Consider the following 27,217-nt stretch of genomic DNA (forward strand, 5'->3'; position numbering starts at 1 on the left):
CATGTTACTGCACCCACGCCCAGGGGACGTCTGCATCTCTCCTCCTGTGGCGCGTCACAGAATGAATGACGAAATCACACACACAACCAAGAACTAGAATGAACCTGCGACTTGCATGAGTGTGCGTCAGATCCAAGTCAGACGTGGGCAGTTTGCAGTCAGCACTGGGACACTCGAGTCTCCCAGGTGTGAGGACGCCAGAGGGACCACGACCCTCCTCCCAGCAGTCAGCGCCCGGGCTCTCAGCAGGAGGCCCGTGACCCCCAGGAGAGCACCGGTGACCTCCAGCAGCACGTCCCAGTGCCCAGTCACACTCCTGAAGCTGACACCTAACACCCGGGTGCAGGACAGTGAGTCCTTACCAAGTGCTTCAGAGACAGTGGGGGCCTGTGGTCACTGACACTTAGCCCAGAGCTTCCACAGGAAGCCACCAAGGGACAGTGGCAGGATTCAGACCTCACTGTTGCTAGTCAGGACAAACCTCCTCCAGGCCTGCTCAGAGAGGAGACCGTCCCATCACAAGAAAGGGCCTGTCCCTGCAGTCCAGCTTGCACCAGCACTGGACGCCAGGCTCAGACTGCTGCACAATGACCTGGGAGACCAGAAAAGAGCTGGGCTCGAAGCAGGAAAGACAACAGAGACCACTCTGTGAGCCCAGGGAGCCCACTCTGCAGCTGCCCCTCCATGGCTGCCCCAAGGGCTGCTCCACTGCCCCAGCTGAAGCTGCTGGGTGCCCTGCAGTCCTGACCAATCTTCCCCACCACCAGCCTGGCTGGGACCCGCCCTGGGCAATGCTCTCCATGCTCCAAGACCCTGTCCCGACCCACTGCTCTGCACAAGAACCAGCTCCCCGCACAGGAAGCCGTCCTCTTCACCAGCCTGCCTCCCCTCGGCCTGCCAGCCACACAGGGCCCCCAGGCGCAGGCCTATGCACCAGGCCCCTCACTGGATGCCGCCCCAGCCCTCCTCTCCCTCTGGCCAGCTTAGTTCTCAGGCCTCCGTCACCGGCTGGCTGGTGTAGGTCTAAGGAGGGTGCCGCTCTCACAACATTGCCACCCCACCTCAGTCCTCTGCAGGACACTTGCCTGGGGTGGATGACCCCTGGTGGTCCATTCACCCTCCCTCCAGACACGGGCACCTCCCTCCCTGAGCAGCATCTCTCTCCTTTCGCCCCCGCCCCAGGAAGTGGGCGTAGCCCCGTCCCACCATCTGTCTGACCGATGAGAAAGGGGTGGCACTGGGAAGAAGCAGAGCCAGCTGCAGTGCCCGGGTGGAGCACCAGCCACAGCTCTGCAATGTCCGTCCACGGGACTCAGCTCAGGCCGCCTCCTGATCGCCACAAGCCACCCGTGAGCAGGAGGCCCAGTGCAGAGCCAGCCTGCGTGGCCCCAGCCTGTCCCCGGACACTCTACTCAGAGCTGTGAGGACCGGGAGCTGCACACCAAGGGGAGCCGGAGCACCGCTCCCTCCCTTCCCCCGATGCACAGTGCTCAGGGAAGTGCCTCCCTCCGCCGGGGCCGGGCGAGTGCTCCCTCATGCAGGCGCACCCCAGTCCCACCCCAACACTGGGAGCTACTGCCAAATGGCATCACCCACCCTCTGTGTTCTGCGATGCTGGGATGGAACTGGGGTACTCCACGGCTGAGCTCTGTCCCAGCCTGTTCTACTGACGTTGAGACAGGGTCTCCCCAAGGCCCAGACGGCCTCCCCAGGAGCTGCGAGCAGGAGTGCCACCTAATGCTCTGGCCGCAGGCTGCAGGAAGGAAGTGCTGTCGGCTTCCGGGGCACTGTCACAACTCCTGCCATCGGGCCCTCATACCTCGTCCCACTCTCCTATTGGCGCACAGGAGGTCTCTACGACTAGATACACCACCCCCTCTCTTCCATGAGTGTTCGCGACCTTCCCCCATTCTAGTTATGGGAAACTCTTTTTGCTTTTTTTAAGATCATCTTTTTTAATATTGATTTTTGAGTTTTAGGTGGGCACAATATCTTCATCTTTAGGTGGTGCTGAGGATCAAACCCAGCACCTCATTGTGCAAGGTGAGCGCTCTACCACTGAGCCACAACCCAGCCCGGGGGAAGTTCTTCTCTTCTGAGTTCTGTTCTTTGTCTGTGAGATGTCTGGCCAGGGAGAGAGATTATCCTTTCCTTTAGGGGAGATCAAGATTAATTCTGAATAAAACTTCATAAGCAAAGTCTCTATCATTATAACTGATTTTATTTCTCCGACTTATTTTACTGTAAAATTTCCATGGTTATTAAAACTGGAAGAGAGATTTTCCTAAAGAAAAGTTTATATGGTGGACCAGAATATTACCCTAGGTTTTCCTCTTCTACTAGTGGAATCACAGTGGATCAAACCAGAAGTCAGTCACAGACAACAGGAAATCAAACACTCTGAACATCCCATGAACCCAGGGGGAACCCGAAAGAAATCTTAAACATTCACTTATTGAATGAAAATAAGAGTATGACACATCAACACAAGTACGATGCAGCCCCACAGTGCTGAGAGGGAGTCCTAACTATCTGCAGAGCCAAATAAACCCAAAGCCAACAGAAAGGAGTAACGGGTCAAACAGGCTGTGGCTGAAGGCCCGCAGCAGGGAGGACTCCAAGCTGACCTGTGAAGGTGACCCAGGGGACCCGCACATTCCTCAGGGCTGCAGTGCCCCTCAGTGACAGCAGGGGACACCCTGCAGCGGCTGGGCAGACTGTCTCTGGAGAAGTCCAAAGGCGCCGGGCTCCCAGTGGAGGCCAGGAGTGGGCAGACGAATGAACACTGGTTCTGTACAACGTTTTCCAGAAAACACAAGAGGGAGGGACATTGCCCACATCATTTTATGAACCTAACATGACGCTCCACGCTGAAACCACAGAGGGTGCATCACAGGAACTCCCCAGTCTCTGACTCAGATCCCCAAGGCCTCGGGACACCAACCAAGTGTTCACACAAAGAAAAAGCTAAGACACGCCATGACCAAGTGGGTTACTTCCAAGATGGTTCGACTCTTGAAAAGCAGAAGAGCCCACCATGTCACTCAACAAGGAAGTCACACCACCACACCAGTGGGCCAAGGAGAGGCCTCTGACAGAGCCCCACGCCATTCACGACGCTCTTGGGAAACCTGTCCGCCTTGAGAAAGGGCTTCTACAGCCCACGCCAGCTCCACCCGGCGGCCAAACGGCTGGCTGCCCGGAGGCCGGGCACACGGAGGCCAGGTCCCAGGCAGCAGTCAGAGCACAGAGGCAGAGGGATGCCCCGCTGCGACCAGGCCCAATGAGGCACAGCTGCTCAGACTCATGAATGGCAGCACACTGGCCAAGGCCAGCCAGTGTGTGTGCACCCTGGGCCATGCCCTTGCCTCAGTGGCCCCCCTCCCTCCACCTGGACTTTCTCTGGCTGGTGCTCCTGCCGTGAATCCATGCACAGCACAACTTGCAGCCTCCTGGCCTAGCTCGCCCCAGGTGGCCTCTCTCTCCAGGTGAGCCAGGAAAACTTGGTCAGGTAGGGGAGGGTTCCACTGGGGATGACGGTGACAACCGAGGCCACACGTCACGTGTGCACACGCGTGTTGCTCACCGTGTGCCCCCACGACCCTGAGGTAGGGACCCCACACTGCCACCATGAGCCAGGGACCCAGCGGAGGACAGTGAGGAAACACTGCTCACGTCCCACAGCCCAGGAGCGATGGAGTCACTTGGGCCAGTCTGAATGACAGCTCAAACGCTACTGTGGGAAAGGCGCGTGGAAGCAATCGTAAAAACAAACGCTGGAGCCAGAAAAGCAAAGTGTGCATGGACATTTACCTGGAGGACATTTACCTGGAGGATGGGGCTGCTCCCGCCTGTATGAGCGCCGGCATGACAGCGATGAACAGCCCCAGCTGCACGTCCTGCATCACCAGCATGCCCAGCAGCAGGGTGCTGTAGTCAACGTCACCTGCTGGAGAAAACAGCACTCCAACACTGGCCGCAGCGGCACGCAGCCCCGTCGGCACGCAGCCCCATCGGCACGCAGCCCCGTCGGCACGCAGCCCCGTCGGCACGCAGCCCCGTCGGCACGCAGCCCCATCGGCAGGCAGCCTCAGCACACTTCCACAGCACTCCAAACCGGTTTGTCTGTTGGTTGATACCAAGGCTTGAACTCAAGGCCCTTTACCCCTGAGCCCTATCCCCAGCCCTTTTGAGTTTTTATTTTGTGACAGGGTCTTGCTCAGTCGCTTGGGCCTGAGTTGTGGAGGCTGTCCTGAACTTTCGATCCGCGTGCCTCCACCTCCTTAGCAGCTGGGATTATAGGTGTACACCACCAGGGCCAGCTTTGGGACAGCTTTGATAATCAAGAACAGGGGGCTCCTGGAAGCCAAGCTCACCAGGGCAGACCTGCACTCCAGCTACTCTGGGTTGCAGCTGGAGAGCACTGGCGCCCAGAGCTCCAGGCCAGCCTGGGTCCCAGAGCGAGGCACTGACTCCAAAATGAGATTTTAATATTTAAAACACTTCAGTACTTGATTTCCAAGAGATGTGGTGTCGTGTTTTCTTTTCTTCTCTTTCATTTTTCTTTCTTTCTTGTCTTTTTTTTTGAGACAAGGTTTTGCTGTGTTGCCCAGGCTGGCCTCAAACTCCCAGGCTAGAGCAATCCTCCTGACTCAGCCTCCTGCAAGCAACACCATACTATAAAAACTTTCTGTATAATATTTCCTTTCTATAACTCGCTTGTCATTTACATAAACACAGACAACCATCACCACAAAAAGAACCCTCCGCAAAGATGATGATGGCATGTGACCCCATGTCTGTGTCCTGGACACACAGGACGCCCGCGCCCTCCCCAGCCTGAGGGCCACGCAGACCTGTGTCTGTGTCCTGGACACACAGGACGCCCGCGCCCTCCCCAGCCTGAGGGCCATGCAGACCTGTGTCTGTGTCCTGGACACACTGGACGCCCGCGCCCTCCCCAGCCTGAGGGCCATGCAGACCTGTGTCTGTTACCTGGACACACCGGATGCCCGCGCCCTCCCCAGCCTGAGGGCCATGCAGACCTGTGTCTGTGCCTGGACACACAGGACGCCCGCGCCCTCCCCAGCCTGAGGGCCACGCAGACCTGTGTCTGTTACCTGGACACACAGGACGCCCGCGCCCTCCCCAGCCTGAGGGCCATGCAGACCTGTGTCTGTGCCTGGACACACTGGACGCCCGCGCCCTCCCCAGCCTGAGGGCTGCGCAGACCCCGTCTGGCCAGGAGCCTGCCACATGAACTCCAGGCCCCTCCCCTGGCGGATGCCCACAGGTGGGCTTTCCCTGGTCCTGACACAGGTGACGAGGCCACTGCACGCTGCTCGTGGCCCACCTGCAGTGGGTGCCTTCACTGGGAAACACTGGGCAGGAAGAGACACCTAGCACTGCGTGATGAGCAGCAGGCACTGTCCACTCCTGGGCACCAGCAACGCCAGGGCCACAGGCCACCTCCCTAAGAGCCACTGCACCCAGACGCCTGCGCGGGCTTCCAGGGCGTGCTGAGCATGGCCCAGGCTTCACAAGGGCCCAGTGCCCAAGGCTGGGCTCCGCCCGCACCTGCTGCCGGAGGCCTCACCCCTTCTGCAACCTTCCAAGGACAGGAAGCCACTGGACTGCCTGGGGCAGCACCCAGTGCCCAGCCCACTCTCACTCTCTTGCTCCCACAGAGGACACTTCCTTGGCCATCCCTGTGCACCCTGAGAGTCTCCCAGGAAACGTACCTAGGAAAGCAGTTTTCTGTTCCAAAACGGCTCTCCACACCCAGCCAGGAGTTTGTTTTTTGTTTGGGGGTTTTTCTTAGAGCCACAGTAAAACCATGGAGAGGAAGGTGGTCGGAGGGGCCGCTCTGTGGGTGCATGGTGGAGAGGAGGGAGGTGGACATGCTGAAGGACTGGATTTGGACAGGAAGGTGTGACGGAGGTGCTCGGAGGTGCCCCTGCAGGGCTGTTAGAAAAGGTAGTTTTAAGAAAGAAGCTTTGACTTGCAGTAGCAGCAGAAAGCTCAAGAAATGTACAGATGGATCTCTCGAGGTCTGGGTCACCTTTCCCGGGAAAGTCCCAGTGTCATCGAAGGCTTAGCAGGCCGGTCCCCGCCTGTGACGCAAAGGCTCACCACACAAAGGCGGTTCTCAAACTCACAGTTCAAGTCGGCAGGGTTTTTCATGGAACCGACCCCATCACATATTCAAAGAGCAGAAGGCCAGATCAGCCTGTGTGAGGAGCACCTGCAGGGGTCCGCGCGCGCAGTGGGTCCCAGCCTCTGCACAGAGACGGATGAGAAGCGAGAGGAGGCGGGCGAATGAGAGGCAACGAGAGTCCTCGTGTGGAGAAGAGTGTCCTCCCCTGGATTAAACCCCCACATGTTATGTATCAAACACCTGCACTGAAGAGCAGAAGGTCCGGTCTGTTAGGAGGAAATGTGGCGGAGAGTGAATTTGTTAAAACATAAAACAGATCCACAGAGAAGACACGATGTGCGTGGACCAGCAGGCTCTGCGACCTCCGTCAGAAGGCACTGCAGCCACAGGCTGGGTCTCTCTACAATGATAAAGGATTGAACGCATCCAGGACTTCTGCACATCCAGACAGAAAGGTGACCGCTAGGAAACTCGGCAAGCGTCTCCTACAGGGTGCCAAGCCCGCGTGGGCCCCAGGAGGGGTGGCCAAAGCCCCTGTGGTGTATGTACACATCCCTCAGCTGGCAAAGGCTTCTGAGTGGAGGTCCAGCGCCCCAGTGAGAGCGAGTCCCGAGAGCAAGTCCCCAAGAGAGCAAGTCCCAGGCACGCCCAGGTGTCCTCGTGGAAGCCTCAGGGGCCAACCGGCTCCATCACACCCTCCCACCTAACCGTGCCACAGGGGCACCTCCGAGCACCTCCGTCACACCTTCCTGTCCAAATCCAGTCCTTCAGCATGTCCACCTCCCTCCTCTCCACCGCGCACCCACAGAGCGGCCCCTCCAACCACCTTCCTGTCCATGGTTTTACTGCGGCTCTAAGAAAAACCCCCAAACACAAAACAAACTCCTGGCTGGGTGTGGTGGCACATGCCTCTGATCCCAGCAACTCAGGGGGCTAGCCAGGAAGATCACAAGTTCAAGGCCAGTCTCAGCAACTTAGCAACGCTCTAAGCTAAGTAACTTAGTAATTAGGAAGACCCTGTCTCAAAGTGAAAAATAAAAAGGGCTGGTGATGTGGTCCATGGTTGAGCGCCGCTGGGTTCAATCCCTGGTACCAAAAAAACAAAACGAAACAAAAGACTTCCTTCCTAAAAGTTCGTGTGGCCACCGGAGGAAGCTCTCCGCTCCACCCTGGGAGCCGTCCCACACGGTCTGCGCTGCAGGACCGAGGGCAGCTGACACTCGAGGCTGCCTTTCCAGACACCCCTGCATGCCCAGGCTCCAGCAGCCTCTCTGCTGGCTCCCGTGACTGACCCTTCCCAGCACACGGAGGTATTTCCACCGTCTTCTGCCACAGTGTCTGGAGACGGACCTGGCGTGTGCTGGCCTCCACACACCTGCCTGGCTGACAGGGGCCGGCTGCCCTGGGCAGCCACAGCTCTGCTGTTCTCACAGCGAGCTCACTTTCCTGTTGTTGGGGACGTGCTCTGAGTCGCTGCCATGCTGCAGCCTCCCTACCGTGCAGACGGGAGCTGCCGCCAGTCTGCGGGCACCGACCTCCCCACTGTCTCCCCGTGCTGCCTCCGATCTCACTAGGCAAAGGCAGTTCCTTCACTCACATTTCCAGTGTCACAAGCCCGTCTGTCCTTGCCTTTACCAGGCTGTGTTGTGGACGATGGTCACACTGTGGCCAGTGGGTCCAGGCCTGAGGTCAGGGCATCTGGCAGAAGTCAATGCACACTTTCAGCAGTAGGAACCCCCGCAGGCCTCAAGGAGAGCCGGCTGGGGGTGCCCAGGCCCAGCACAGAGCAGCTGTGGTCTCCGCAGGGGTCAGCACGCCTCTGCAGTTCTCTTTCTTTTTTTTTTTTTTTTTTTACTTTTTTTAGTTTCTGACAGACCTTGACTTTACGGGTTTGTTTATATGTGGTGCTGAGAATCGAGCCCAGGACCTCTGACGTGCAAGGCCAGTGCTCTACCACTGCGCCCCAGCCCCGCCCCGGAAGTTCCCAGTTCACATTCCCTTCTGCTCCTGTGCTCAGACTCTGGGTTAACTTACCAAGACACTCTGGCCTTATATTCACTGACTGACCACACAGGAGCAAAGCAGTCCCTGTTCACTTCATGGGGGAAAGAGGACGCAGACAGAGCCTGTGTGGGGGGCCCTGGTGCTGGTCCTCTCACCAGACCACAGGGAGCTCGGATGCCAGCACTCCACATGCACAGAGGAAACCCAACCACCCGGGAACTCAAAGCCCCTCACCACCAAAGCCCCCAGGTTTGCTGACGAGTGTCAAACCAAAATCCATGCCCAGGACACTTCATAGCTGAAGCGGCCGACACTGACCTCGGTGGCCACGGACCCCTAGGACGTTCTGCAGGAGACTGGGTTGCTTCTCTCGGGCCCTTAGGCTACCTAATCTGCAAGCACGGGAGGGCACGGTTCTCAGGCCAGGGGTTCTCAGGCAGAACAGGAGCCTGAGCAGGCGCTGCCCAGACAGTCCTGAGGAAGAGGAGGCCCACAGCTCCTCCTCACAGCTTCCACAGTGAGCCCGCGATCCAAATCCACACAAGCGCCAACCACACGAGCCCCTCACCTACCTTCTTTATCACTCCGGGCACTGCCTGCAAGGAACCTGGACACCAGGGGAGTGCTAGACAAGGACAGGCAGGTGGCAATGAAGACGCTCTGCGTGGGTTTGATCTGCAGGAGGTGTCCCCACAGCAGGCCAAAGGCCGTCATCAGCAGGGTCATGTAGCACGGTCCTTGTAAGGATATCTTCCACACCTGGAATGAAGCACATGCAAGTCACATGTGTCCTAGTGACAGCCACCCGAACTCCTGCACCCACTGGGGCTGACCTTCGGGGAAGCAGCTCTGAGGCCACACCCGGCCACTCTGACCCCATACACAATCGACCCAGGATCACACACACAGGCAGGACTCTTGCAGGTGGGCAACAGGTCCTCCACCACACACCAACCCTCCAGTGCTCAAGACCCTAAATAAAAGGCAGACTATCTACAGAACCTACGTCCTGTCAGGAGTCGCCCTGGACAGGAGCCACGTGCACATCTTTAAGTCCTGAGTAAAGAGGGACTGAACTGGTATTGCACCTGCAATGCAACTGGACGTCACCTCCCCTTGGATAAGAAAGGTGCAGCTCAGGGAGCGGGGGTCACCCGATGGCGTTAAATTACACCCACCTGTTTGCTGTGATCCTACCCTTTTGCCCTTTCTTGGATACAATGTTCTATGTATTAGCTCCCCCCATTAATAAAACCCACGTTCGAGGCGAGCTCCTCTTTCTTGCCTGCCTTGACCCCCCAAGTGGGAGCCAGGAGTGAGGAGGGGTCATTGAACCCAAAGAAAAAGGTACTTTCTGTGTCTGTGTCTTTTAGTCAGCCCAAATTCACTTGTTGTGACCCTGATTGATTTAATGGCATGTCCCCACAATATACATTCTGTAGACTGGGATTTGGGTGCTGGGATTGAACCGAGGGGCTCTACCACTGAGCCGAATGTCCAGTGCTTTCTATTTTTTGAGAAAGGGCCTCACTAAGTTGCCAAGGCTGGCCTTGAACTTTCGATCCTCCTGCCTCAGCCTCCCGAGTCACTGGAATCACAGGTGTGTGCCACTCTGCCCAGCAGAAACCAGGTTGGACCCTCATGGGTTTGGATCTAGTTGAAGAGATGAGAAGGTGCTTATGAGTCCTGTAGGACAACAGACTAGAAACTCGTCTGCTCCCTCCAAGCACTGACCCTCTCCTCACTGCACACACCCCATCGAACCAACCCGTCCTGCGCTCGGATCCCCACTGATGGGGCCCTGGCAGTGCTGGCCCGTGTGCAGCAGCAGGGCTGAGGCTGGCTGGAGGCCCCACGTGGAGCCACCTTCTCCGCACAGCTCTCCCTGGGTCCTCTGCAGCACAGACGCTCCTCACCCCTCCCCCTCATTTTTCAGAAGTCGGGGAGGTTGGGGTTTCCAACCACAGCCGAGCAAGCCCAGTGACCCGAGGTCTCCCCAGCACAGACCACCTCCCAGCCCACCCTGCATTTCTCCTGTGTGCGTGCGTGCATGTGTGTGTGACAAAGCAGCAGGCTCTGAGGTGGGACACTTGCAGGTGGGGCCTTGGGGTCTCACTGATTCTCTCCTGCTCTCTGCCTCCTGAGCTACAGCTCTCCTCCACCATGTCCTTCCACCACGATGCTCCGCTCGCTCAGGCCCGGAACAGGGCAGCAGTGAAGCCGGCCCACCACGGACTGGACCTCAGAAACTGTGAGCCCCAAACAAAGTTGTTCCTCAGATGGCTCTGGTCAGGACTTCTGGCCATGGCGATGGAAAGCTGACTAACATGGAAGCCATCCAAGAAATGCAAATGCAGGCCCCGGGCAGGGCTGCCGGAGGGCCTGCCGCAGGGCAGGTGCACGGGAGCAAGACGGAGGAGGAGGAAGCCTAACTTCCACACCTGAAGACCCAGAGTCCACCCAGCGGGCAGCCCCTGATGGACCAAGCTCAAAGGGCGACTGTGAGGCAGGGTGGTCACAAACACTGGTGGCCAGGAGGGGGAGACTGCGCTGCCCGAGTCCTCAGAGGCCGCGGGAGCTGCTGCTTCGGGAGCGCCTGCGGCACTCGCTGGGGTGCAGAGCCACCTGCTGCGCCAAGCCTGTCCTCTCTCCTGGAGAACACCGGGGACTACCTGTGAAGGCAGCAGCGACCTCCTGCAGCTCAAGGCCACGGGAGGTTCCGGCAATGAGAACCAGGGTCAAGGTGCCCTCCAGGCCTGGGGCTGCCCATCCAGGCCTAGGGCTGCCCCCAGTGACAGCAGCAAAGGCTTGAGGATGGCAAAAACTGAGCTGCGGATGCCGTGGGAACAGGGTGAGAAGCACTGGCAGCCCAGCCTTGGCTGTTGGTAGGCGCGCGGGGCTGGGAGGGGGGCTGCCGGCTGTTGGTAGGCGTGCGGGGCTGGGAGGGGGGCTGCCGGCTGTTGGTAGGCGTGCGGGGCTGGGAGGGGGGCTGTAGCTGTTGGTAGGCGTGCGGGGCTGGGAGGGGGGCTGCCGGCTGTTGGTAGGCGTGCGGGGCTGGGAGGGGGGCTGCTGGCTGTTGGTAGGCGCGCGGGGCTGGGAGGGGGGCTGCCGGCTGTTGGTAGGCGTGCTGGGCTGGGAGGGAGAGAGATGAGAGGAGAGGGCACAGAGCAAAGGAAGCCCAGGACATGTGAGAAGGCAGGACACCTCGCTCCTGGGGACACCAGGACACCAGCTGTGCCCCTCCGCTCCCAGGAGAGTCTATGTGACCCTTCTTAAGTAAGTCCTGCTTCATGGGCAGCCTCAGGGGCCTCTCCAGTGTTCTCCTTCCACACGTGGGGAGCAGGACACTCTCCTATGACCGTCACCGTACCTGGCAGTATCACCTCCCCTCGCTGGCTCTCAGCTGCCCCTGGCCCTGGAGGCGCTGGTGAAGCACCACATCAGGCCCAGGAGCCCACCGTGCTGGAAGCCGAGGCCTCACGCTCCGAGCCACGCAAGATGACACCACGAGGCGGACGGCAACTCTGCTGATGCAGGGCCCCCCAGAGACCCTTACCCATTGGCCTGCTCCATGCCCCCTCACAACACGCTCCAGAAAATTCACAGGAGGAACGGCCACTCATAGGACCCAGGAAAGAGGTCAGCTTTCTTTAAACTCCGAGTTTGGAAATTAAACCAACAAGGGTTCTCAGGTTGGAAGCAGAGGAAGCCAGACAAGCCCCAGAAGGGAGCGGTGGGGAAAGGGGGGTCCCGGAGCCTCGCCAGGAAGCAGGACTTACAGAGCGTGGGCTGGGAGCAGAGGGAGATGGGAGAGCCAGAAAGGGCCCAGGAACCAGGGGCCGCAGCAGCAGGTGGGAGACGGGCGTAAAGGCCCAGAACTCTGGAAAGCAAACAAGCCTCTAAAAGTTTACTTTTCCTTAGATAAAGGAGTGATGCTATGGCCACAGACAATTCAGTCCATGGAGGGGCATGGCGCCTGCCATCATGCCCGACCCTGCTCCCCACACATCTCTGCTCCCTTGGTGGCCACCATGTCCGAGCCCACCTTTGTGACAGTCTTGATGTGCAGCCCAGGCTGGCCTCAAAGTTGTACCCTCCGGGTGCGTAGGACCATGGGTGCATGCCACAACCCCTGGCTCATCTCTTCTTACAACAAAGTCGCTTCTTTGTTCTTGTGACAATGGGCATATAACCTTCCCAAGTCGTTATGCCACGGTGTGACTGGCCACCAGACTCAGGCTGAACCTGCAGTGCGAAGAGCTCAGACTTGGGTGAACCTTCTAAATGCCTTTTGAGTGGTTCCTTCCTGTAAGGATGGCCTTAGGCCTTAGCCTAAGCAAGTCCATTTTAAAATAAAACCGCAGTCTCACCAGGCAAGCCACAGAGCCCAGGCAAGAGAGTGAAGTCACATGTCATTTGTCATAACCCTGATAAGAGTCAAAAGTGTGATCTCAGGGCAGAAACCACCAAACCACATGTCCTGGCTCTAAGAATGAAAGTTTTCACTAAGAAACCTGGTAACAGCTGATAGGGACCCAAAGGATGCGCAGAAGCTCCAAGATTTAGTATGAATAATGGAACAAATGAACAGACATTCAGCCAGCTGACACTGACGCACACAGCCTGAGAGCCTGGTGAGCACCTGGACAGACAGCCCAGCTCTTCTCATCATCTGCCTGATCCTCTGTGTTGTCCTCACAGCTCTCAAACTCTACAGCAGCCTCCTGACCTGGTGAGAACAGGGACCTCTCCTTACACCCTCTCCTCACCAACCGTCAGCTCCACCCCAGGAGAAGCTATCGGTTCCTGGCCTGGACAGGGTGAGTGAGTGGGCACCTGCTGGGTTTAAGACCTAAGACTCAAGACTTTAAATCTAGCACTTAAGCTCAGCATGCAGAGGGAATGTCTGTGATAGGTCTGTCGTGACTAAGGGTGTTTGCAGTGCTTAGAGTTAACTAAGAATTGTTTGCTTTGAACTGATTATGTCTATTGCAGTCCCCAGCATTAAGGATTGTCATTCCCTGATTAAGAACCTATAGTGAAACTGTATTGAGTGATTTTGAGTGAATAAAGCATTGAAAACGGCAGGAACGTGTGGACTGCAGATGTCGCACTTTGCCCATCGCAACACTTCCTCGGGTGGAGACCTGGGAAAAGGATCAGGTCGGAGGCTCTAGAGCTAATGGGAGACAGAGGGCAAGGGCAGTGGGCGGCGAGGTCCTCCCTCCTTGCCCTGCACGGCCAAGTGTGACTTTCTTTTGGATGCCTATGACGTTCACTGTATCCCCACCACCTTCAATGCCTTTTTCCATCCCCAAGCATCTGCTGGAAACCTGAGCGTCTTTGCGGCCCGTGGTGGGACTCCCCCAGGGAAGCACTGAGTACCCGTCTGTGGTGTTCCACCCCAGAGTCTGGCACCTTCTTGGAAGGGCCCACATATTAAGGTGGAACATTATTTCTTGACCTTAGCCTCAGGAAAGTTAACTCCATTTATTATCTTAACTTTAACAAATGGAACATTTTTTATCTTTAGAAACTTATGCCCTAAAAATAGTATATCAAACTAAAATAACATGTTCTGTCCTAAAAACATGAGATTCAACAGCCAAGTGTCATTGAACACCCGACGGGACAAGCCACCTGGGGCTAAGACGCAGCCTCACCTTCCTCAGCTTCTCCGGGGAGAACTCCAGGCCCACGAGGAAGAGACTGAAGAAGACCCCGAACTCTCCCAGGGTCTCCACCTGGACCACGGACTGCAGAGCAAGGTGGAGAGGCCGTGTGAGCCCAGGCCTCCAGGGGAAGCCCCCACACCCACCCAGTTAAAGAGGACAACTCCTGGAATTTCTCCTGCATCTGACGAGTTCTGCCCTCCAGGTCTTCCCTTGTCTTGATTCACAGAGAAGCATGCTTCTCTCCGCTGTCTGCAAGCGGCTCTGGGCCTCCCCAGCACGGTTCGCTGGCCACCTCTGGGATGAGGAGGCAGCCCACTCGGTGCTGCTCGCTCTTGGCTCCTGTTAGGGCCGAGCAAGTCCCTGCAGATGTATCTCCCCCGAGTTCAATGCCCACATCCACAGTGTTGGTGAACAGCGTCTGTGACTGCTCAGACTCTTCATTTGGTGTTTACTTTTAATGTTTTCACTAGATAAATAAATAGCACAAAATATTTGATGTCTCTGTCCTGGTGACTAACAGTTCAATCCTTTTATTTTTTTTGATATTGGGGATTAAACCTACAGGTGCTTAACCACTGAACCACATTCGCAGACCTGTTTATTTTTTATTTAGCGACAGGGTCTCACTAAGCTGCTGAGGCGATCTTTGAACTTGCCACCCTCCTGCCTCAGCCTCCAGAGAGGCTGGGATACAGGTGCCCAGCTCCATCTTTTAAAATGCTCCCATGGCACTGTCCTGACCCCCTGAGCTGGCCTCACAGATGCAGACCCCATCCTGTTGTGACTGGCACCCCGCCTCCTGCCTTTCTCAGCTGCTGAGTGCTGCTTGGTGCTCTTCTTGGTGCTGTGGGTGAACCTCAGCTGCCTATAGAGCGCCTCCCTGCACTGGCTGGCAAACCCAGCCCTGCCCTTACCCACGTCCAACTGCTCTCTCTCACTTCTCTTCCCGTTCCCTGATTGTGCTGTGACTCCAAAACAACAACCTGAACTCGGCAGTGGAAGCCTGAGTCCCCTGCACAGGGGCCTTCCCCACTCCTACAAGGTGCTCCTGGATGGACATCTGCAACCACGCCTCCTTCCTCAGTGCCGCAACTTATCGAGATCAGCGTCTGCAGCGCCAGGCCCTTTGCCTTGACCCTGCTCCCGCTATCTTGGCTGAGGAGAAAGAGGGAACCGTGTCTGCCTGAACTTGCTGATGCCTGGAAGGGTGGGAAGAGGCAGGAGGCTCCCGCCTGCAGCCTTCCCTGCTGCTGAGCCGCACTCGGTGCCAGTGCAGAAAGCCACAGTAAGGGCCCTCCGTGCTGCCAGGGGGCAAGCAGCCTCCATGTGGCCCCGCGTCAGGTCAGCTGACAGCTCCCGGCTGAAGGTGCTGGCAGGCAGCTCTGCAGCTGGCCAGGGCCACCTACTGCTCAGAGGAGCCCCAAATGGTTCCTCTTCAGACCCTTTCTGCTATGTCGGAAAAAACACTGAGGTTCAAGGCGTACCAGTCACTAGTGGGGGGAGCAGGGCTCCTCACCCCACAGCCCTGGACACACCAGCAAAGCTGGGGGACGTTTGTGGCTCATCTTTAGCCTCCTGGGATGTTGAGTGTGCTCAGATGACACGCTGGGAGGCCACAAGGCTTGGGACCCTTCCTTGCTGTCAGAGTGTTCACCTGTGGCAAGCAGCAACTGGTCTGAAGCAGCTCTGGCAAGAGCAGCCCGGGCCCTGCTGCCCTGGCGCCAGTGCCACAGGCACTCCTGGTGTACATTCAGGACTGCACAGGCACAGGAGGGACTGGAAACAGAACCTTTACGCTGATGACCATGGAGCCAGCGGCTGCCTTCTGCCAGCGGCCTCTAGGTCGTGGAGGGCAATGCGCCCAGCTCTAGGGTGTGTTCCTGGCACGGGGGGAGGACGGCTCTTCTTTGACTCCAGTTCAGAGCTCTCGTCTGTGTCTCTGTCCTGTCCAGTATCAGAGCAGTCAAGTTCTATTCTTACCTTGATGCTGTTCAGTCCTGAAGGCCCCAGAAGCACACCGCAGATGATGTACCCAAACATGGTGGGCAGCCCTATTGCTGTGCACAGCCAGCCACAAGGTAAGGACAGCACTCCTATGGAGACAATGTCCTAGAGCGGAACAGACAAGCACAGATCAAGGGGACGGGTGGGCTGGGATGGCAGGATGACGGCCAGCCCCTTACAGGAACCAGCAGACAACAGGACTGAGCGGTTTTATAGTGCTGTGTCTGCAGCGGAGCACAGCACAACGTGTCAGGAGCAGCCGAGCAGCTCTGGTTCGTCCTGCTCACGCCCCACAGCATGCTCCATCTCTCCCAGCCCTGGACTCCACCCATTCCTGGCCTCAAAGCCCTTGCAGATGGGGTCCTCCCTATGACTCTCTGCTTGTCACCCACATGGGCAAGTCTTCCACGGGTGTCAGAACCACTGGGTGAGAACTTACTGGGAGCAGGCTGTTCACAGTCTCAAACACACCCCCAGACGCGACTTGCTCATCGCAACGGGAGAAAGGGACTGCTGTGAAGGAGGCACGGAGTTGGTCTACAGACATGGCCTGTTCTTTCACAATCAAGGACAGCAGGACACAGGCCAGCGCCCGGGAGGAGCCCTTTTCCCTGGGAACCGAGGCCAAGCCTCTCTGTTTGGTTTCTGTTCCTTGCAAGGCTCTGCCTTAAGAGTTCTGTGGAGATCTGAGCTTATCTGATCCCTCCAGGCCCTCTGGAGGGTGCACTCCACTCCAGACTGGGCCAGCTTCCTGGGAGGACCGGAAATGCCATGCCCTGTGCCCCACGTCCACACTTCTCTGCCTCAAAGGGCTTTCTCTTTTATAGAAAAGAGTTTGTTTTCTTTAACCTCAGGTTATAATTTTAGATGGCGCCTTGCTATGTTGCTAGACTGGTCTTAAACCCCTGGGCTCCAGCGATCCTCCTGCCTCAGTCAACCGCTCAAACAGGTCTCAGACAGCGAGAGCTTTAATCCCATGACGGTCACTCCAAACTTCAGAGAGTCCTCCAAATTCTCCAAAACAGAATCAAATTTCATCTTAAATGTCAAAACGCCTTTTTCCTTTAGAAACAATTAAATAAGGGATGCTGTCTCAAAGCCCAGCACGGGAAGCCAGCATGCTCTGGCAGGAGGAAGGCTGTGCACCACCCGCCTCCGAGGGGGCCCCGCATCAGGTCAGGCCTGCTGACTGCCCAGCGAGACGGGCGGGTGGCCTCAGCTTGCCTTTATGAAGTGGTGGTCTGCACGTGGAATGGTGGCGTCCCGGGGCTTCGTGAGGACATACTGGTTGTTTTGGGAGTCGATCAGCATGCTCAAGCCCAGGCCCTCCTCCACATCCCGTTTTGTGATGTTCTGCTTGGAACTGGCCTCTTCCTCCTCCACCCGCAAAACTGCCTCAAAGTTGACCCCTTTGACCTGTGAGAGTGACCAATATCATGCAATCAGAATCATGTTGATGCTTTTGCAGTCAACATCAAGAGGAAAGAACATACATCAAGGTAGACGTGTTCACATTGTGTCTAACAAGACAGAAGACCACCAGCATGATGAAGGCACTCGCTCAATGAAGCATTTCTGGGCAGAAGCAGCCGCTGCTACTTCCAGACATCCACTTGACCTGATGCAGGGCACACGCTCACACTTGACCCCAGAAACTGAGAATTTAAATATCAGTTTCTGTTTCTTTCTCTCCACCCTTTCGTGGGTCCACCCCTAGACCCACAGCCAGTTCTCCGCTGGCCTTGATCTCGCCCCAGGGTCTCAGCCTGTCAGAACTGAGCAGCTGGAACCCTCCAAGCCTCCTGAGGCCACAGTCCCAAGCCCCGTGAGTGGCCAAGCTGGGCTGGCAGTGAGTGCCAGGGGGCGAAGGAGCAGGTTGGCCGCCCACTCCTGCAGCCCTGCCAGAGCACCCACGTGTCGCTCGCAGACCCTGAGTCACAGCCGCACCGATGGCCAGGCCCAGCAGCACGGCTCGCAGGGCAGAGGTGCCGGAAGGCGGCTTACTGATTTGTTGTCATCGAAGGCATGCTCCTCTATCTCCTCCTCTAAGCGATCTGCCGCCCTCCTCACGTCCTCGAGGATCTCGTCCAGCATGGAGAGGCTCTTGTTCTGATGCTGCATGTGCTTAAGGGCTTCCACCTGATGTTTTTCTGCGGCGAGAAGTTCCACATACTCGGTCTCTTCCTATTTGTTCGTAGGAAAGGGCAAGATACATTACAAGAAAAACCAGGAGGGGACTCATCTGCTCAGGGTCCTGGTGACTAGACCCACCAGCGGTGCTCCAGGTCAGTGCCCCACTGCTGCACTGTGACTGACTGTCCAGCAAGGGAGGTCAAACATTCCAAACACAGGGAGCTTCAGAATGTGCAGGGACAGCGTCTGCACCTCCACCCTGGGGAAGGCAGTGTCCACTAAAGGTGGGTCCAGCTCAGGGACAGCGTCTGCACCTCCACCCTGGGGGAAGGTAGTGTCCCCTGCAGGTGGGTCCAGCTCAGGGACAGCGTCTGCACCTCCACCCTGGGGAAGGCAGTGTCCACTAAAGGTGGGTCTAACTCAGGGACAGCGTCTGCACCTCCACCCTGGGGGAAGGTAGTGTCCCCTGCAGGTGGGTCCAGCTCAGGGACAGCGTCTGCACCTCCACCCTGGGGAAGGCAGTGTCCACTAAAGGTGGGTCTAACTCAGGGACAGCGTCTGCACCTCCACCCTGGGGAAGGTAGTGTCCCCTGCAGGTGGGTCCAGCTCAGGGACAGCGTCTGCACCTCCACCCTGGGGAAGGCAGTGTCCACTAAAGGTGGGTCTAACTCAGGGACAGCGTCTGCACCTCCACCCTGGGGAAGGCAGTGTCCACTAAAGGTGGGTCTAACTCAGGGACAGCATCTACACCTCCACCCTGGGGAAGGTAGTGTCCCCTGCAGGTGGGTCCAGCTCAGGGACAGCGTCTGCACCTCCACCCTGGGGAAGGCAGTGTCCACTAAAGGTGGGTCTAACTCAGGGACAGCGTCTGCACCTCCACCCTGGGGAAGGCAGTGTCCCCTGCAGGTGGGTCCAGCTCAGGGACAGCGTCTGCACCTCCACCCTGGGGAAGGCAGTGTCCACTAAAGGTGGGTCTAACTCAGGGACAGCGTCTGCACCTCCACCCTGGGGAAGGTAGTGTCCCCTGCAGGTGGGTCCAGCTCAGGGACAGCATCTACACCTCCACCCTGGGGAAGGCAGTGTCCACTAAAGGTGGGTCTAACTCAGGGACAGCGTCTGCACCTCCACCCTGGGGAAGGCAGTGTCCCCTGCAGGTGGGTCCAGCTCAGGGAGAGCATCTGCACCTCCACCCTGGGGAAGGCAGTGTCCACTAAAGGTGGGTCTAACTCAGGGAAATCGTCTGCACCTCCACCCTCGGGAAGGCAGTGTCCCCTGCAGGTGGGTCCAGCTCAGGGACAGCGTCTGCACCTCCACCCTGGGGAAGGCAGTGTCCCCTGCAGGTGGGTCCAGCTCAGGGACAGCGTCTGCACCTCCACCCTGGGGAAGGCAGTGTCCCCTGCAGGTGGGTCCAGCTCAGGGACAGCGTCTGCACCTCCACCCTGGGGAAGGCAGTGTCCCCTGCAGGTGGGTCCAGCTCAGGGACAGCGTCTGCACCTCCACCCTGGGGAAGGCAGTGTCCCCTGCAGGTGGGTCTAACTCAGGGAAATCGTCTGCACCTCCACCCTGGGGAAGGCAGTGTCCACTAAAGGTGGGTTCAGCTCAGGGAAATCGTCTGCACCTCCACCCTGGGGAAGGCAGTGTCCCCTGCAGGTGGGTCCAGCTCAGGGACAGCGTCTGCACCTCCACCCTGGGGAAGGCAGTGTCCACTAAAGGTGGGTCCAGCTCAGGGACAGCGTCTGCACCTCCACCCTGGGGAAGGCAGTGTCCCCTGCAGGTGGGTCCAGCTCAGGGAGAGCATCTGCACCTCCACCCTCGGGAAGGTAGTGTCCCCTGCAGGTGGGTCCAGCTCAGGGACAGCGTCTGCACCTCCACCCTGGGGAAGGCAGTGTCCACTAAAGGTGGGTCTAACTCAGGGACAGCGTCTGCACCTCCACCCTGGGGAAGGCAGTGTCCACTAAAGGTGGGTCCAGCTCAGGGAAATCGTCTGCACCTCCACCCTGGGGAAGGCAGTGTCCACTAAAGGTGGGTCCAGCTCAGGGAAATCGTCTGCACCTCCACCCCGGGGAAGGCAGTGTCCACTAAAGGTGGGTCTAACTCAGGGACAGCGTCTGCACCTCCACCCTGGGGAAGGCAGTGTCCACTAAAGGTGGGTCCAGCTCAGGGACAGCGTCTGCACCTCCACCCTGGGGAAGGCAGTGTCCCCTGCAGGTGGGTCCAGCTCAGGGACAGCGTCTGCACCTCCACCCTGGGGAAGGCAGTGTCCACTAAAGGTGGGTCTAACTCAGGGAAATCGTCTGCACCTCCACCCTCGGGAAGGCAGTGTCCCCTGCAGGTGGGTCCAGCTCAGGGAGAGCATCTGCACCTCCACCCTCGGGAAGGTAGTGTCCCCTGCAGGTGGGTCCAGCTCAGGGACAGCGTCTGCACCTCCACCCTGGGGAAGGCAGTGTCCACTAAAGGTGGGTCTAACTCAGGGACAGCGTCTGCACCTCCACCCTGGGGAAGGCAGTGTCCACTAAAGGTGGGTCCAGCTCAGGGAAATCGTCTGCACCTCCACCCTGGGGAAGGCAGTGTCCACTAAAGGTGGGTCCAGCTCAGGGACAGCGTCTGCACCTCCACCCTGGGGAAGGCAGTGTCCACTAAAGGTGGGTCCAGCTCAGGGACAGCGTCTGCACCTCCACCCTGGGGAAGGCAGTGTCCCCTGCAGGTGGGTCCAGCTCAGGGAGAGCATCTGCACCTCCACCCTCGGGAAGGTAGTGTCCCCTGCAGGTGGGTCCAGCTCAGGGACAGCGTCTGCACCTCCACCCTGGGGAAGGCAGTGTCCACTAAAGGTGGGTCTAACTCAGGGACAGCGTCTGCACCTCCACCCTGGGGAAGGCAGTGTCCACTAAAGGTGGGTCCAGCTCAGGGAAATCGTCTGCACCTCCACCCTGGGGAAGGCAGTGTCCACTAAAGGTGGGTCCAGCTCAGGGAAATCGTCTGCACCTCCACCCCGGGGAAGGCAGTGTCCACTAAAGGTGGGTCTAACTCAGGGACAGCGTCTGCACCTCCACCCTGGGGAAGGCAGTGTCCACTAAAGGTGGGTCCAGCTCAGGGACAGCGTCTGCACCTCCACCCTGGGGAAGGCAGTGTCCCCTGCAGGTGGGTCCAGCTCAGGGACAGCGTCTGCACCTCCACCCTGGGGAAGGCAGTGTCCACTAAAGGTAGGTCTAGCTCAGGGACAGCATCTGCACCTCCACCCTGGGGAAGGCAGTGTCCACTAAAGGTAGGTCTAACTCAGGGAAATCGTCTGCACCTCCACCCTGGGGAAGGTAGTGTCCCCTGCAGGTGGGTCCAGCTCAGGGACAGCGTCTGCACCTCCACCCTCGGGAAGGCAGTGTCCACTAAAGGTAGGTCTAGCTCAGGGACAGCATCTGCACCTCCACCCTCGGGAAGGCAGTGTCCACTAAAGGTAGGTCTAGCTCAGGGACAGCGTCTGCACCTCCACCCTGGGGAAGGCAGTGTCCCCTGCAGGTGGGTCCAGCTCAGGGAGAGCATCTGCACCTCCACCCTGGGGAAGGTAGTGTCCCCTGCAGGTGGGTCCAGCTCAGGGACAGCGTCTGCACCTCCACCCTGGGGAAGGCAGTGTCCACTAAAGGTGGGTCTAACTCAGGGACAGCGTCTGCACCTCCACCCTGGGGAAGGCAGTGTCCACTAAAGGTGGGTCCAGCTCAGGGAAATCGTCTGCACCTCCACCCTGGGGAAGGCAGTGTCCACTAAAGGTGGGTCCAGCTCAGGGAAATCGTCTGCACCTCCACCCCGGGGAAGGCAGTGTCCACTAAAGGTGGGTCTAACTCAGGGACAGCGTCTGCACCTCCACCCTGGGGAAGGCAGTGTCCACTAAAGGTGGGTCCAGCTCAGGGACAGCGTCTGCACCTCCACCCTGGGGAAGGCAGTGTCCCCTGCAGGTGGGTCCAGCTCAGGGACAGCGTCTGCACCTCCACCCTGGGGAAGGCAGTGTCCACTAAAGGTAGGTCTAGCTCAGGGACAGCATCTGCACCTCCACCCTCGGGAAGGCAGTGTCCACTAAAGGTGGGTCTAGCTCAGGGACAGCATCTACACCTCCACCCCTGGGAAGGCAGTGTCCACTGCAGGTGGGTCAAACATCCCTTAAGGCCACCTCACAAACTGCCGAGTGCTGCCGCTCAGGAAGCACATCCCTGCCTGAAAGCCAGCAGCAACACCTGGTGTGTAGCTACCTCTGGGATTTCTACAGCAGGATGCGGTCCCATCCCATCAGACGGGGCGACTAACGGGTCCAGAAAAACACGTAAAGTAGAAAGTGTTGGTTATTTGGGACACTCATGGGCGGTGCTGGTCATCACGCTTAGTAAACATACTTTACATAACCCTAGTCAACTGATAACCTTACTTTTAAAACGTTTTCTCATGTTTCAAGAAGGGAACCTGGCTGGGACCGAGCCGTGGCCAGCTACCACAGCAGCGTGGCTCTTTTGTGACTGCAGTAACCCCTGTCCCTTCCCCAGTGCCCCAACGGTGGCTGCTGCCACCCTGGAGGACCACAGAACCCTGAGGCATGACAGATACAGGTTGCAGCCTGCAGGGTGTGACATGGCCTGCAATTCTGGACTGTGGCCACCAGACTCACAAGTCTGCTCCCTAACAGACGACTGCAAACCTGGAGTCCACCGGAATTCCTCTTATAACCAAAGGGTCGGGGCTGGAGTTGTAGCTCAGTGGTACAGTTCTTGCCTAGCATGTGTGGGGCACTGGGATCAATTCTCAGCACATCGAAATAAAATAAAGGTCCATCAACAAATAAAAAAATATTAAAACAAACAAAAAAAGGGTCTTAGCACCTCGACTGTCCCAAGGGTTGAAACATGGGCAATAGGCAGGCAGCAACAGGCAGGCAGCCAAGTCAGGTCACTGAATGCCTTGATTTGAATGCTTGTCTGACTGTTGTATCCTACCAAAAAACACCCTTGTTTTGGTGACAGTCATAAGAAAGTTATATCTCCTTTCAAGCCGTGACAGCCTGAGGTCTTCCACGAAGGGGAAGTGGCACTTGCTGTCTGAGCCTGGGTGTGGCGCCTGGCGAGCTACAGGTGCTCGGCAGTACCTGCGGAAACACTGGCACAGTGGCCCCCTTTAGCAGCACACTGGGTCCAAAGCCTCACCTCACGTGCACACATCTGTTTATAAGTATTTTTATATTTTTGTTTTTGTTGTAAGGCCATGAAGAACACAGGCTTCACTCAGAAGAGAATATGGCAAGAGACCCAGGTCACAGCTGCAGCCAGCGTCCCTCAAGGACCATGGCACCGTGTTCTGAGAAGGGCCTGTAAAGGCAACTCTGCCGCTGCACGTAGGCCAGAGTCCTGGCACACACGGGGCTGGTCAGGGAGTCACCGGTGGACACTCTCAGGCCCACTGCAGGTGGCCGAGCCCTCACAGGAGCGCAAGGCTGCAGGCATTCCCGCCCATCAGTGCTCAGCCAGACTCGGGGATCTCCACAACAGAGTGCTGAAGGGCTGGCACCCCAGAGGCTCCCGAGACCCCCGCCCCACCCCAGATCACAGCTCTGGGCAGGACTGGCCACATGGCTGACCTTGATGGCGGCCTCCCGTAGGGCCTCCAGCCGCTGCCTGCTGCTCTCCTTCATGTTGACCACGTCTCTGTAATCCCCCTGCAGGGCTCTCTGCAGCCCGTGGATGGCCTGGAAGACGGAATTTTCACTTTCATTCAGTTCTTTCTGGAAAATCTCAAACGTGTGCACCTGGAACAGCTTCTCTTCATCTGACAGGCCAGCGTCTTTTTCCACCGCTCTGATAGCACTTTTCAGCTTGTTGAAAACAACACTCTTCTGCCGAAGGAGCCCGGTGAGCTTCCTGCAGCTGTCCAGGGCCCACTGCCTCCTCTGGGCGGCAGGTGCTCCCTTGCCGCGGTGCAGCTTGATGGCATGTTTTGCCACCTCCACATGCTCTGTGGCACTTGCCACCAAGCAGACGGCCAGGAGCAGCATCCAGAAGAGACTCTCCTCCAAGGCCCTCATGGTCCCAGGACAGCAAGGGCTCCAGACGGCAGCTCGGGTCAGGCTGCATCTTATGTGCACATTTTCAGCTGAAAAACAGATTTCCTGTCACACATGGCTGAACTACAGCTCACCGCTACTGACCTGAGTTAAATACCAACATACCAGGACACTGTAAGCTTTCTAAAGAAAACGCCATTTTTCCTGGATCACTAACAACATCTGAACCACTTCAATCAAACACTAAGTGATGGAGTAAGTGCCTCTTGGATGCCTGGCACAGAGGGGAGATGAAAGGTCAGTTACATCTCACTTTAAAGGTGATTTTTAGAAATCTTAAGCTTTGTATTTCTACCAAATCTACCATGTATGAAAGATAGAAGCCAGTTCTACCCAAGAGGGACTATACATATCAAAGCCCAGAAAACACCATCTCAGGTGGGCCAGCCTCTGGGACCATGTTCAGGAGCATTTCAGAAAGGCCATCTCCTGAGACATGGCCCCTCAGTCACCCTGCTGGCTTTCCAGAATCACTTGGAGTCTTGCCAAATTTCCAAAGTCAGCACAGTTAAGACCTAATAAGAGATGAAGATAGAAAAATAAAAAAATAATAAAATACCTATGACCCCTACTAACTGCTCAAACCTTTTCTATCACAGAAACTCAGAGCTGGATTTCACTGCATCTTTTAGAAGCCAGACCCTGAAAGGACTGAGCTAATGCAGCACAAGGATGGCTGCAGCTCAGCTCCCAGCAAAGCACCCATCTCACGATGCCAGCTTCGAGCCCACTGCAGAGCAGTGAGGACCTGCTGGGAGGAGACCTCCAGACCCAGACAGAAATCTGAGGTGCTGCCTTCATGCTTCCATCTTCCCCAGAACATCTCCAAAGGTGATTTTTTTTTTTTTTTTTTTTTTTTTGGCAGTACTGGGAATTGAACTAGGGCCTTCACCTGCTGGGCAAGTACTCTACCATTACGTAAATTCCCAGCCCTAAAAGTGGTTATTTTGTGGTTTCATGCTTCAGAAAAACAACTTGCAATGCAGTTTGTACGTAACACCTCTCTGTGCACATTTCTGGTTCTTTCCTCAACCAGGTTCTGGAAATTAAAGTTATCTCTCTACCCCCACACCTAAGGGAGTTACTAATTTTTCTTTTAGGATTTCAGTTGTAGTCACATTAATATTCACCACTGAGATGTTTCATAACGTGAGCATGACATTGAAATTACATATATACATACATACGTGTGTGTATTTATTTATTATTCTTTTTTTTTTTTTTTTTTGTACCAGGGATTGAACTCAGGGGCACTCAACCACTGAGCCACATCCCCAGCCCTATTTTGTATTTTATTTAGAGACAGGGTCTCACAGATGCTGAGGCTGGCTTTGAACTCACAATTCTCCTGTCTCAGCCTCCCAAGCTACTGGGATTACAGGCCTGTGCCACTGTGCCCTGCCCTTATACATTCTTAATGCACATCACTCATTTTCAAAAGCTCATATCATTTTACTTTCAAGCCTGTCTACAAAATCCTATGGACTACTAAATTATACCACGTTTCCTCTTGAGCAAACTTTAAATATTTTTACTTCCAGTATTGTTATTTTTTTAGTTGTTAACAAGACATTTGGATTCTTGTAATAGTGAACTATGGATATGTTCAACAACATGAACAGATCTTGAGGCTGAGTAAAGGGAACCTCCAAAGACCACATACTACACAATTCCCTTTACATAAGTGCCTTACAGTGGCACAGGACGCAGGACAGATGAGTGGCTCTCAGGGTGAGGGAGGGGGAGAGGTGTCTGCGGCTAAAAGGGACTAGGATCCTCCAGGGATGGAAATGCTGGAAGGAGCCAGCACAGCCCCTCACCTGCACTCACTGGGACACACACAGGGCAAGGGAGTCCGCCAGTGGGTAGGCATGGGGTCCATCTGTGAACAGGCCGCCGAGTCTACAGTGACCAGGCCAACAGTCCGCCAGTGGGCAGGCCAAGCACAGGGATGGCTGCAACTCTACAGTGCAGCCTACCAGTGACACTAAGAGTCTACCAGCGACACTTTTTATTTACAAGAGCAAAATCAACACTTTGAGCCAAGCACGGTGGCAAATGCCCATCATCTCAGAGACTCCAGAGGCTGAGGGAAGGGACTCATAAGTTTAAGTCCAGCCACAGCTACTCAGTGAGATCTTAAGCAGCTCAGCAACACCCTAAAAATAAAGGACCAGTATGTAGCTCAATGGTAGGGCACCCCTGGGTTCGATACCCAGAGCAAGGGCCCTCAGGTATGGGGGCAGCACATAGCACCACCTGCTAGAGAGCACAGGGGACAAGCATCAGGGCAGTCCTTTCAGGGAACCTCCATGCTCTGTGTCTGCATGAGTTTTGAGAAGCTGGTGCTCTCCTTGGCCTATCAGATAACTTGCTGCCCTCTCTTCCTTGGGACCTGTGCCACCCATTTGCTCAGTGTGCACCAAGCCACACTGTCGGAAATAAAGTCGACTTAGCCACCCCTAGAGTGTTTGTGAAGTGGCACCATCAGGTGGGTCTGTCAGGTAGATGCCACAACCGAGATGGTCCCTACCAGGCCAACTTCTCTCCTGAGTGTGCAAAGCTGGGGGACAGCTGTGGGGACAGCCAGCTCCTGGTGGCTACCTGGGTCCATTCAGCTGAAGCTAGGGCCCTGGTGAGTGGGAGTGCATGATCACCCCAATGGAAGGGCAGCTCCCTGTGGGTCTCTGGCAGGGAATTCCTGAGCCTGTGGGGGAATGTGTAGGGAGCTGAGTACGTGTCTAACAGAGAGTCATCTAGCTTCTCCTGCAAGAGAAAAAACAGGAGGTGCCTCTGATTTCTTCACATTACTGCCACATGTCCAAGTTCAGCACAGGCAGCATTTGTGTGAGCAAAGAAGAAGAGAGCCACGAGCAGGCAAGACCACCTCAATGGAGTGAGTGACCTGAGGTCTCTTTATGGAGCCTTTTTCTTAAAGACCAATTTTAAACTTTAAAGTACATTTTCAGAAAATGGAGCACTTATGATCCTACAAATAAACTGACAGTTGCCAAAAATGAAATAAATGATTTATAAATACATTATTCATTTCAAATTAGTAAAAGAATTAGAGAACAAGGAGGAGGAAGGAAAGGAAAAGAAGGCAATTACTGAGGCTATTAAAAAGCTTTAAACTATAAAACCTCCAGAAAA

The 27,217-nt window shown here is 56.5% G+C and overlaps 1 protein-coding gene across 7 annotated transcripts in view; it reads right to left on the reverse strand.

Annotated features, from left to right (window-relative positions):
• TMCO3 (transmembrane and coiled-coil domains 3) overlaps positions 1 to 27,217 on the reverse strand; it is a 39,695-nt gene that overhangs the window by 10,215 nt on the left and 2,263 nt on the right. For 4 of the 7 annotated variants that reach the window (XM_081310542.1, XM_081310545.1, XM_081310544.1 and 1 more), the window contains exons 2-8: positions 23,582 to 24,093; positions 17,845 to 18,024; positions 17,065 to 17,256; positions 15,817 to 15,945; positions 13,825 to 13,917; positions 8,734 to 8,920; positions 3,829 to 3,949 (exon numbers count right to left, since the gene is read on the reverse strand). In XM_081310542.1, coding sequence (XP_081166668.1) covers positions 3,829 to 3,949; positions 8,734 to 8,920; positions 13,825 to 13,917; positions 15,817 to 15,945; positions 17,065 to 17,256; positions 17,845 to 18,024; positions 23,582 to 24,025 — 1,346 coding nt within the window. In that variant the 5' untranslated portion in view covers positions 24,026 to 24,093. The remainder of the gene's footprint in view (positions 1 to 3,828; positions 3,950 to 8,733; positions 8,921 to 13,824; positions 13,918 to 15,816; positions 15,946 to 17,064; positions 17,257 to 17,844; positions 18,025 to 23,581; positions 24,094 to 27,217) is intronic. The other 3 variants (XM_081310543.1, XM_081310546.1, XM_081310548.1) reach the window with 2 other exon arrangements.

Source organism: Spermophilus citellus, assembly GCF_964194105.1.
Source record: "Spermophilus citellus genome assembly, chromosome: 1".
NCBI classification, from domain to species: domain Eukaryota; kingdom Metazoa; phylum Chordata; class Mammalia; order Rodentia; family Sciuridae; genus Spermophilus; species Spermophilus citellus.